This window comes from Ciconia boyciana, chromosome 1, assembly GCF_034638445.1.
Source record: "Ciconia boyciana chromosome 1, ASM3463844v1, whole genome shotgun sequence".
NCBI lineage: Eukaryota > Metazoa > Chordata > Aves > Ciconiiformes > Ciconiidae > Ciconia > Ciconia boyciana.
In genome coordinates, this window is record NC_132934.1 from 202,201,463 (window position 1) to 202,212,318 (window position 10,856).

The 10,856-nt window shown below is 43.2% G+C and overlaps 1 protein-coding gene across 3 annotated transcripts in view; it reads right to left on the bottom strand.

Annotated features, from left to right (window-relative positions):
• Window positions 1-2,021, bottom strand: part of CUL5 (cullin 5) — a 34,899-nt gene extending 32,878 nt beyond the window's left edge. For 2 of the 3 annotated variants that reach the window (XR_012040479.1, XM_072850599.1), the window contains exon 1: window positions 1,664-2,020. Coding sequence is in view for 2 of the 3 variants with exons in the window: in XM_072850599.1 (XP_072706700.1) it covers window positions 1,664-1,687 (24 nt within the window). In the remaining variant the exon portion in view is untranslated. Of the gene's footprint in view, window positions 1-1,663 lie in introns of all 3 variants that reach the window. The other variant, XM_072850600.1, reaches the window with a different exon arrangement.
• Between the last annotated feature and the right edge of the window lie 8,835 nt (window positions 2,022-10,856).

A 10,856-nucleotide genomic window follows, 5' to 3' on the forward strand; every position in this document is an offset into this window, starting at 1 on the left:
CCTAAAACACACTGTGCATACATATCTTGTTGTCAATATAAAATATTAATGATTCAAAGGCCAGTTGCAAAAACATCACTAGCCAACACAAAGGCTTCAGTTCAGCAAGCAGAATCAAGGCCTTTCACTCTATTTTCACTTACTGTACACCTATTATTCTTTCAAAACAGCTGAAGTGGAATGCTGACAAATCTCATAGGCCTATGTTTCTTCTATCTACTACAGGCTACACAACCACATGTCTCGTCAGAGCATGCATCAGTCTTTCCAAAGATCCTTAAACATACAGCAAAGAGATGGACTAAAACATTAACAAGTAGATAAACTGTCTGAGCCCTGCTCTAAAACCACGCTCTTCCACAAAAAGCACATTTGTTCTTATAGGACATTATTTTTTTTTTAACCAGTGTTCTTGGATTCTTCAATTTTAGATCTTTATTTAAGTCTTACCTGCTTAAAAATCTAACTACCCACTTAGGCATAAAAAATACAGATAAATGAATTAAAATTAATTTCAATTACATTTCAATTTCAAGAAAGATTTGAAAAAAAAAAAAAGATTTATCTTTTTAATACTAAAACCTTTTTTTGGCTACCAGAAAGGAACAAGTCTATCAATTATTTCTAATTTCTTCACACTGAGTGCCTCAGAGTAATACAACCAGCAGTTTCAGGCCAAATCTATACATGCAAAATACGTCAGATTGCTAAAATGTAAGCAGCACTTCTTCAGAACCATGTTTAACTATAATACATAGTGCTGAACACATGTATACTCCTATATTTATATATATTTTAAATTGCTAACTGACAAAGTTAAGCAGAAGGCCTTGGCCTTTCACCCTAACTACACTGATGTTCTAGAAACACTTACTAGAGACATTAGTAACAGTTGTTTGAAGTAGGCCCGTCTTCTATGTGCTGGCATGGCCTCAAAGGCCACATACAGTCTTCTCCGCACACATGCCACAAATAACAGGACAGGCAGTCCTGAGCTCAAATACTGGACTGTCACACTGAAAACTTCTGTTCAAATCTGCAGCAGCTTGGGGTGACTGACATCTGTCATCAAGCACCGGGAAAGTGCTTGAAAACATCCGACTACAAAAGCAAAGCTGCTTAACATAAGTGAAAGGCCTCCAGGACTGCAGTTAACAAAAAAGCTGGAATACAGTGGCAACCCAAATAACGACACCTGCCCACCGCGAATACATTTTTCAAATCTTTGTTTAACTTAAAACTCATTTTTCGTGCATCTAGGTCTTCTTAAATAAACAAAGGGACGACACCATGCCCTGTCTAACAGCACGACGCAACGCTGTTTCCCAACGACGCGTGTTTGGGAAGGGAGAGCCGGGGGGGAGGGGGGTGCTGCCAGCCAAGAGGCCACGGGCCGGGCCGAGCCGAGGCCAGCGGTCCCACACCGAGCGCGGGCGCGGCGCCAAGGCCGTTCACCTGAGGGAGGGCCGCCGGGCCCCCCCGCGCCGGAGGAACGGCAACTTCGGGGAGCGGCACCCGTGGCCTGCCCCCGCCGGCCGCCCAGCCCGGCCCGGCCCGGCCGCCCCAACCACCCGCAGGGCCCGGCCAGCGGCGGGGCAGCCCCGGCCGCCCGGCCCCCGCCGCCTCTCTCCTCACGAAGGGCCCGGCCAGGCCCCGCTCTCACCTTTAAGAGATTAGACGTCGCCATGATCCCCCCCGCGGGGCCCCCCCAGCCGGCGGCGGCAGCAGCTCCTCTCCCCGAGCTCGGCTCGGCTCCCCCCGGCCGCTGCCGCTTTACATGGCCCCGGGCCGCCCGCTCGCCCGGACGGACCCGCGGCGGCAGCAGTAGCAGCGGCAGCAGCGCTGGGCTCCCCTGCCCGGGGGCGAGGCCGGCGCCAGGCTCGGGGCGCTCCGCAGCGCGACCGGCTGGGTCCTCCGCACGCAGCCGCCCCTCAGAGCCTCATGGCGGCGTCCGCCCAGGAGGCGCTCGGCAGCAGCCCCGGCTCCATGGAAGGGGCCGGCCCACATGATGCGGCTCTGAGGAGCCGGCCCCGCCGCCAAGCGCGGGCGCTCGGGCTGCGGGCTCCGCCTGCAGCGCCCCCTGGCGGCCCGCCGCCGTCCCGGCCTGCCGTCCCGCCCCGCGCTCCCGCTCGCTGCCGAGCTTGCCCACGCCGCGGCCCGGCCCCGCCGCCGTGGGGAGGCCTTTGCCTTCACGGCCCCGCGGGGACCGGCCCTGGCAGGAAACTGTTTCGGCGTGGGCGGCCGCCGGGCAGCTCCCGGGAAGCCAGCGGGCGGCGGCTGTGCGCAGCTCCTCTCCCTCGCGGCCCCACGGCCATCCCCGCCTCAGAGACACCCCCCGCCTAAATCCCCTCCCTGTCCTTCCTAATCCCCTGCACCTTCTCCCTGGCAAACCCCCATGAAGTTGAGCCACATAAACAGAGGAGAAAATTCAACGTGGCTGAATAACGTGGTTTATAAGCAGAGAAATAAATCTATTTCTTACTTGGCGGAGGTTGGCGAGTGTGGGCCTCCACACCAGCTCACCATCCCCATCCCTCTGAGGCCACGGGTGACGCTGGCAGCGGAGTGCCTACGGCAGAAAGCACCGCACGGGTACCGGCACAAACCCATATTTTGCAAAGCCAGGTCACTTCCCTACGCCCAAATCTCTGGCTAAGCAGTCATGCTTCCTGCCAAACCGTTTTCACAAGTTTTCTATTTAGTAAGAAATGTTTGGGTTTAGGTACCTTTTAGGAGGGATTTGGAAACTTTCAGGTTTTCTTTATAGAAAGCAGAATTTTACTTTTCTATTAAAACGTTTAGCCTTCATCTAAAATGTGTCTTGAAGAAAATTTCAGTGAGCTTTTCTTACAGGTTAGGAAACCTGAGAGGTGATGCCATCTGTTCAGCCTGGCCTGCTGCATGTCCCCTGCGTGGACGGCCACACCACCCACCGCTGGGGACGACAGCACTCCCTTTGTCTTTCCTGGGGCGTAGGGTGAGGGACCCAATTTGAAGACGAATTCATATTATAGAGCATTGGGACTCTGAAGTATTAGAAAAGGTGTAATAAAATATTCAACCAATCTGTACACTATGGAAGTTTTGATAATGCTGACTAAATATGGCCTGCAGCCTTATTAACTTAATAAATTAAGGTAGCCATATTAAGGCCTTCTCTTAACTGAGAAGTAAAAAGGAGGTACTGAATAATTTCCTATTTTGACAAGTTTCCAGCTTCTGAATGCTTCAATTAGTCTATAATTTTTTTCTTTGCTGTTATTTGGTATTGTGCATTCTATACTATAAATATTTAAGTATACAGTATTCATTGCACATATAATGCATACAGTTAGATAGGTGTATGTACAGTGTATATAATTATGCAGTATAGATCAAATTGTATTACATACTGTCCATTGCATATATATCCTACAACAGTTCTGAAGTTACGTGGCCTCGAGCAGGGTCAGTAAAATGTGCGCATTGTGTATTTGTGCATCAGCCACTCCGCTCCACTGTCTGCATATTACGTTACAGGTATGTAAGTACCAGAGAAGCTGAGATACAGGCAAATATTCTATAGACTGTGATATGGAGGCAGTCATTTCTGGGAGCCACTGCTCCATGAACTGATTTATCCTCTTTTCCCCAAACCCTTTTAAAATGTGATTATTTCCAATTATTTGAGAACTTTTATTCTTTTCCATTTCTATTGCATCTATTAATTTTTTTAATATATGCTTGCTATTAATGCCCCAATTCAGTGATGTTTTTAAACTGCTTTTGAGAAATAATGTAGACGTCATTCAGCCAGAAAATAAATTAACTATAGAGAACTTCATCTCAGTTCCCTTTGATGCAAAGCTTAGAGTACAAAATCACAACACAAATCATTAGAATGTTATAATTTCAAATTTTGCTTAGCCAGCATTTAAGCTAAATGAAGTTGGGCTGTGTTTTAAAATGCTATGTTTTGAAATGATGGCTTTCTCTATATTTGCACTTTTCATGCAAACCTACCAAATGTTGCCACAAAAATGTAAGAGTACACAGGACGCGGCAGTATCTGAGTACCTTCCATGCTCTTGTCTGTTCTAAGTATCCTTAGGTACCCAGTAGCCAATGCTGTAACATTTTTGGGGCTGGCCTGGAAGGGTCAGCAATGAAAGTACTAAGAGTTCTTGCATCCTGCCCAGCTATGCTCTTGTGCAGTAGTTAAGTAGCGCTAGCCAAGGAATAAAGAGAACTTGAACAACTGAGAAGCAGTGAGACAAGGAAACAGTGGTACTTTTTACTGATATTAAAAATAACGTGCATCTCATTTTGCATGGCTTACATAACGACTGTAATTTATTTCCAAAGATCTGTGCATTAATTTTCTGGGAAGTAAAGACATCTATGAGCCTCAAGGTTTTGCAGTATTTTAGTACCACTTCAGGGTGCTTTGAAAGTACACAGTGTTACATAATCTTGTTTTATTTGCTTTAATTCTATTGCAAATGGATTATTACTAAATTCTGATGGTAATGAAGTTATTAATTATTGATTAGTATGTGGTATTACATTGGCCTACAGTTCTATATCCTTTGCATGGATTATAAAAGACAGAGTGAATGACGCTTAATCCCAGAGCTGTCCATGGGTTCAAAGTGATTTGCAAGCAACAGCTCATTAAGATTTGGATGATCAGTGAAATTAATACCATGCATAATATCCTAAATGTCTTGGAGTGAATTGATTCCAGGCACAAATCTGTTGGCTTTGAATGAGTTGCCTCAGAGAGAAATATGTACTGCTATGTTCTCTTCTAATGCTCTGAAACACATGGTACAGGTAAGGCATAGTTTCTTCTGATCTTCACTTAGTCCATGATGGAAAAAAGTATTGATGGTTGATTAGTCAGTTTTAGACTCCTCTCCAAGCAAACTAGATATATTCAGTAAGGTTACTAAAACTTATGTTTTTTCCTTTGGAGGGAAAGCCTCGTTTATCACTGCTGTGGGTAGTCATGATGACCCTATGCACAAACTGGTGCCATGAGAGCCTCTGAAGACAATCCTTTTAAAAGAGCAAGGACACACGGACACCGACCTGTAGCTGAAAAAAGAAGCACCGTCAGTGACCAAACTTTTCACATGAAACAATTTCTTCTATGTTTGTTTCTATTTCAACAAGAAACCAAACACTTCTGGTGTTTACTATCTGAGCTTCACGTTACCCTTTCAGTTAATAACAATAGCATTCTGGAGAAATTGCCTGTGTATGGCAGTAAAGATTACTGTTGCTTTCACTTAAAGTTGTTTAAGATTTTGGTATCTTAGCATCGCCAGAACCGCCTATCCTGTGCATCTCAGGATGACCTGTTTGTTCTTAAGCCAACATTGTCCTTTAGCTTAAATAACTTCTCTCTCCCTGATGTTTATTCTTCTCTGATGTATTTTTAGACAACAGTGCTATTCCCTCGCAGTTTCCTTGCTGGAAAACTTTGCACTTTTTGCCCTGAGTTACACTGAGAATGACATGGGGTGGTGCAGAGCAACTGCTTGCAGGCAGAACCTGCAGGAGGGTTTTTGCTGAGGCCGAATTCCGCCCGGGACATGGAGAAGCATGTGGCGTGCGTTAGGCAAAATGTGGCCATTGTTCCATGCCCAGGCACAGAGTTGCAGAGAACCACTGCAGGGAATTACATCTGATCTAATTTTTCCTCTCCTAGCCTTTTTTGAACAGCTAGAAATTTACTGTTCCATTCACTCTGTGTGCTCAGGGAGTTACAGTTGGTCTGCGAAGCATGGTAGAGTGAAAGAGGATACAACACGAAAAATTACCATTTCATGTTTGCTTTTCTGACACTTGTTCACATATGCAGCTCTTTTTCAGTGTTCAGTAAGCTTTGTCTCTCTTTTGGTTTAAAAGTTCCTCTGAGAATCAGACTCTGTTTTCCACAGAGAACTGGGCAGAGAAAAATCCCAATAAAATGAACAGTGTTACTGTGAATTTAAGTGGTCTGACTGACCGGAATTCAGACTTACGTCTTCTAGACTTATGTCCTGGCATAGCTTGCTCTTTTAGTGCATATAACACCGGCTGTATGTCAGGGAAATGAGAAAAATGATCTGCACAGAGGAGGCTTTTCCCCCTGAATAATAAGCAGTAATTATTTTAAAATAGCAAATTAATATAAATTATGACTAAATAGCTAAAGATTTGCTTGGCATTGAAAACTTAACCAAAACGGACAATTCTCAAAAGTGCTGCAGAGCAGTGCCAGCCCTGCAAGGTTTTTATTACTAAGATTATGAAATATTTTCCACAATTCCTCCCCTCAGTGTTAGTACCTTAATACTTAGCAACTACCACTAACATTTTAAACTATTGCCCTGCTCACTGTCAGACCTTGGTGCCAAATACGGCTTCTAGCAGTCCCTTCCTGCAGAAAAACCATGCAGGGGGGAAGGTGAAAGGTGAAGAAGCCTGCAACATAGATGTAGTGCCGGCATAGTTACACCCAACCGGTCCTCTCAGGCGGCTGTCCCACAGAATTGACCAGTCCTTAGGGAGCTGCTGGAGTTGGGGAGTCAATAGTCTGCGTCTCTGTGCTGACTCCAGGTCTTTGGTGCTTTCCTTCATCCTGTAAGTGCTGTAACAGTGATGGGAATTTCTGTAGGGTCTTAAGGGCTCTGGCAGTGGTTAGTCTCACTGCTCCCCTGGGGCTGTGCAGGGATGGAAGAAATGATCTGTGTCTTCCTTTCCACCCTTATCTTGTGCATTCATTTCCCTGGTGACTGAGTTTATTGCTACAGGAGGCTCAGTCTGTCTCTCCACAATTTTCATGGAGCAGGAAAAATCAGCTTGCACACCAGCAGATTTGAAGCCAGAGCAATGAGGAATCACAGTCATTGAACTATAGCTGAAACTTCAGCTTGTTTGCCTAAGCATTGATTTTATTTACAATGCATAGAATTTCTTTTTGTTACTTCTACTCTTAAGTTTCTGTAGAAGGTCTTTGGCTGCAAGGTGGGCCTTTAGCAGCTTGTGAAGGTAATCAGGGTTATTCTTAGTTTGAGCTGCCCTTGTAGCCTGTGAGGCTGCCGAAGGTTGGTGTCAGCTGGTTTACAGCACTGCTCCCACGGAGCAGTAGTCTCAGCAGATTACACACTGAGCGTCCATCCCCAAGTAGCTCAGGCCTAGCCTAAAATGTGGCTTTCTCTGAGAAATGAGTGAACGAAATACTTTATAAGACAGTGACCCATTCTAGCAGCTCGGGATTGGGATTTTGGATTCCTCAGTTTGAGTTTAAATGAAAATTTACCTACGCCCACATAAAGAGCCTGCTACTCCCCATTCCTGTCTGGCCTCTGTGGGCGACGGGCAGTCGCAGGAAGAGATGCCATGCAAGTGCTGTGGCAGTGTTGGCTGCCAAGCAACTGTTTGGCTTTTTACCAGAGGTAAAAAGCCCACAGTGTGTATATTATATTTTGGGGGATTTGTGCTATCAAGTTCTTTTCCTGGAAGCATTTTAGCCATGTATTTGCTGTTCCACTGGTTGCTTGTGGGAGCAGCAACTCCATGAAGAAAAATGGTTGCTCTGTGGAGTCCTGTGCCTATAGAGCCAGCTCGTCCATGTCAAAAGTGCTGCTTAGCAAAATATTTTTGGGTTCGCAGAAACAACTTAGTTTTCTTCACACGTATGCTACACTCCCACTAATTAAGTATTATGCAAGGCAAATTGTCCTCAGGAACCTGTACAACTTCATAGCCTATATATTACGCTCAACTGGCATGTCTTCAATCACATTACTTTCATCAGATTTGCACATTCATTGAAATGCGATAAAGAATTCTGCTATACTCAAAAGTAAAATTCAGCTTTTCCACAGCTGTATTCGCTTTGCAGAGGAGGAAATATTGCTGAGTAAAATGACAGCATATGTAGGTAGTCGGTTTTCAGAGGGGAGCCGCATGCAATGTAGCACTAAACCCAGACAAATTACTACTAGAAATGAGCTGGGAAATAAGTATACATGCATTCATGAGATAGTCGTTTTTTTTCTCTGAGGACAAGGCAGATGAATTTTTGGTTGAATTCTTCTAGTTTTAAAGACATTCAGTGATACCATCATTATCCTTAAGAAACCTAGGCATCGTAGGTGCTACCACTACAGCAAAGGATCATTACTTGGACTTTTTTTTTTTAGAATCTGTTTATTTTGTTGTGCAGTCCTATCCATTAGGCTTTTTAGAGAAATTTATATTTTATACATTCCTCTTTTAATTTCATTCACTTATTTAAAAGATTGTCTTTGGACTCTGAGAAATGAGCAATGCAAATGTTTGCTATTGACAATTGTGTTTTGATATTTAATGATTTCTTAAACAGTCCGGCATGTTTGTGGTCTGGTTCCATGCGCATGTAGAATATAAGCCCTCAGCCCTCCTGCTTTCTCTCCAAGGCTGAATAAAGGCTGCCGAGATTGCTGTGCCAGCTCCGGGCGAAAGGCAAGGGTGGAGACTTGGAGGAGCTGATGTCATGTGCTGGGGTCTACAGCTGGGGGAAAAGTGCTCTCCCTGGATGTTAATTATGTAAAAAGAGGGCAATGAAGCATGTATTCTATAAGGGAGCTGAAACACTGAGACTGACATATCTGTGAGCATGGTGCATCCACCTATCTTTCCTTTAAGTTAGGCAGCTTGGGTACCAGTAACGGTGTGGCTGTGGCAGAAGGGATCTCAGCGCAGAGCAACGGCAGTGTACTTGGGTCATCAGTCAAGCCTGTATTATTTCCCATGAGCACAGGACAGTCACCAGGAACTGAGTCATCTAGATTGAAGTTAGATTGGTAAGTCTATTCCATACTGAAGGCATAAATTAATAGTATGAACATATGCTACCTCAACATTTTTTCCTTGGTTGATTCCTAGGGTGTGCGGATAGGTTCTGCTTCTTACACAGGACAGATGCAATTATAAGCAAGCCAAAATATCTGAATAATTCATGTGTAAAATATTTAACTGAGTAGAGGAAGGTTTTTATTCTTCTTTATCAAACTTAAAATAAAAGCAATGAAAATTCAAACATTTTAGGAGTCCAAAACAGTTCTTTATATCGATTCATTTGCCAGGCCTATGAATCCAAGTACAAACTGTTAAATATTTCAACAGCTTTTCCTTTTCCTAACTGGGATTTACCAAACTTTAATTTGCAAAAGTTGTGGGGTTTTCTTAATAAATAATTTCTACTTATTAATTTGGCTGCTAAATGAGATTTCTCTAATTTCTGTAATTTCTGGAAATTTCATTCTGGTATTAATAGTAAGTGTCATATTTGCCCTTCCTTGGGAGAAAAAAAGAATATACATGCACTGAACTATAATCCGTTCTACAGCCTGTTCGAGCTGTTACTTATATACTGTATTGCAAAGCATCTGAAAACAAAATTATGTATTTCAGCAAATCATCTATTTATCAGACATTTCTATTAACCGGAAGTGTGTAGTGAGAAGGTACAGTAGTGGTTTAATATATCATCAAGATAGACAATGTCTGAATGTACATGTTAAGCTACATTTTTAGGAATTACAAAAAAGACAACTATGTGCACAGTACTTTAAAATGCAGTGAACTTCTCTTCTAGTTGCATTGACGGTACCAGTTCCTTACACAGTTGAATCTGGTTAAAAGCTCTATTCCCAGTGTAATAAATGTGACACTACAGGTACAACATTGACAGCAGAGATCATTAAGGCTCTGTTCTGATGATTGTTTATTTCTCTGTGCATACCTCCACTCCACTCCCCACTTCCCCTCCAACACAACCGATTTTTTTCATACAGAATGAAAAGCTCATTGGCTCCAGAGTATTCAGGAAGAAAAGTTTAAGATAAAGGATTTTAACCTGAAAGTAATGAAATGTGTAATGAAATGTAGATTCATAGTAATAGCAATACCTGGGACTTATAAAGCTGTTTTAATATTTTTAATTTTTTTTTTGGTATGGCAGAAGAAACCAGTATCCACATCCCATGGTGCTAAACACTCTACAACAGGTAGCACAGAGAGAAAAAAGTCCAGACTGAAGATCATACAGTCAGATTAGGTCTCAGCAGTCTTTATGAATTCAAGGAAGAACAATCATCTCTATTTTTGAGATACAGAAGGTGAGGCACAGAAAATGTAAATGCCTTGCTCAGAAACACACAGTGAACCAGTGGTAGACTTTGGGTCTGTTTACTCCCCAGCCACCGATTTATTTGTTGGCCCATTCTGTCCTCTTAAACAACTAAGAGAAGATCTTCTAAGATACACAACGTGGGCCTACTGTCATAGAGGAATCAGTGTCAAATGCACACAGTCTGATTCTGCACTACCTTTTGGCATCTGTAGTCACTTACGTTTACACAAAGAGGTCCTAAAATGCCCTCAAATCAAAATTGATTTGGTGTAAATGACTAATATATGTAGTTTAATAGAGAATCAGGCTCACAGCAACTACTTTGTGGCATGCTGAGACTAGAATTAACGAACTGTTTTAATTGCTAATGAATTAAGGCTGATTCCTGTTTATATTAAGGCCTCTGTATCCTTCCATGACAGCGTAACTGTGCCTCAGTGCAAGTGCGACTCAGGCTTGAAAAAATTAACCTTTCAGTTCCCTTTGAAGTCAATCATTTTAGTGGCTCTAAATTAATAAAATAACTGGAACCAAACAACCTGTCTCTATACTATGGAATATTTACAAAAGGATTGTAAAAGGACCTAAAGGTAACCTGAGGGAAAACCAATTTTATGTTTGTTGAAGAAAAAAGTTAGATTAGATAGACTTGTTGCCTGGTCTTGAAAATGGAGAATTGTAACACGGTAACACACCTTTATATGAA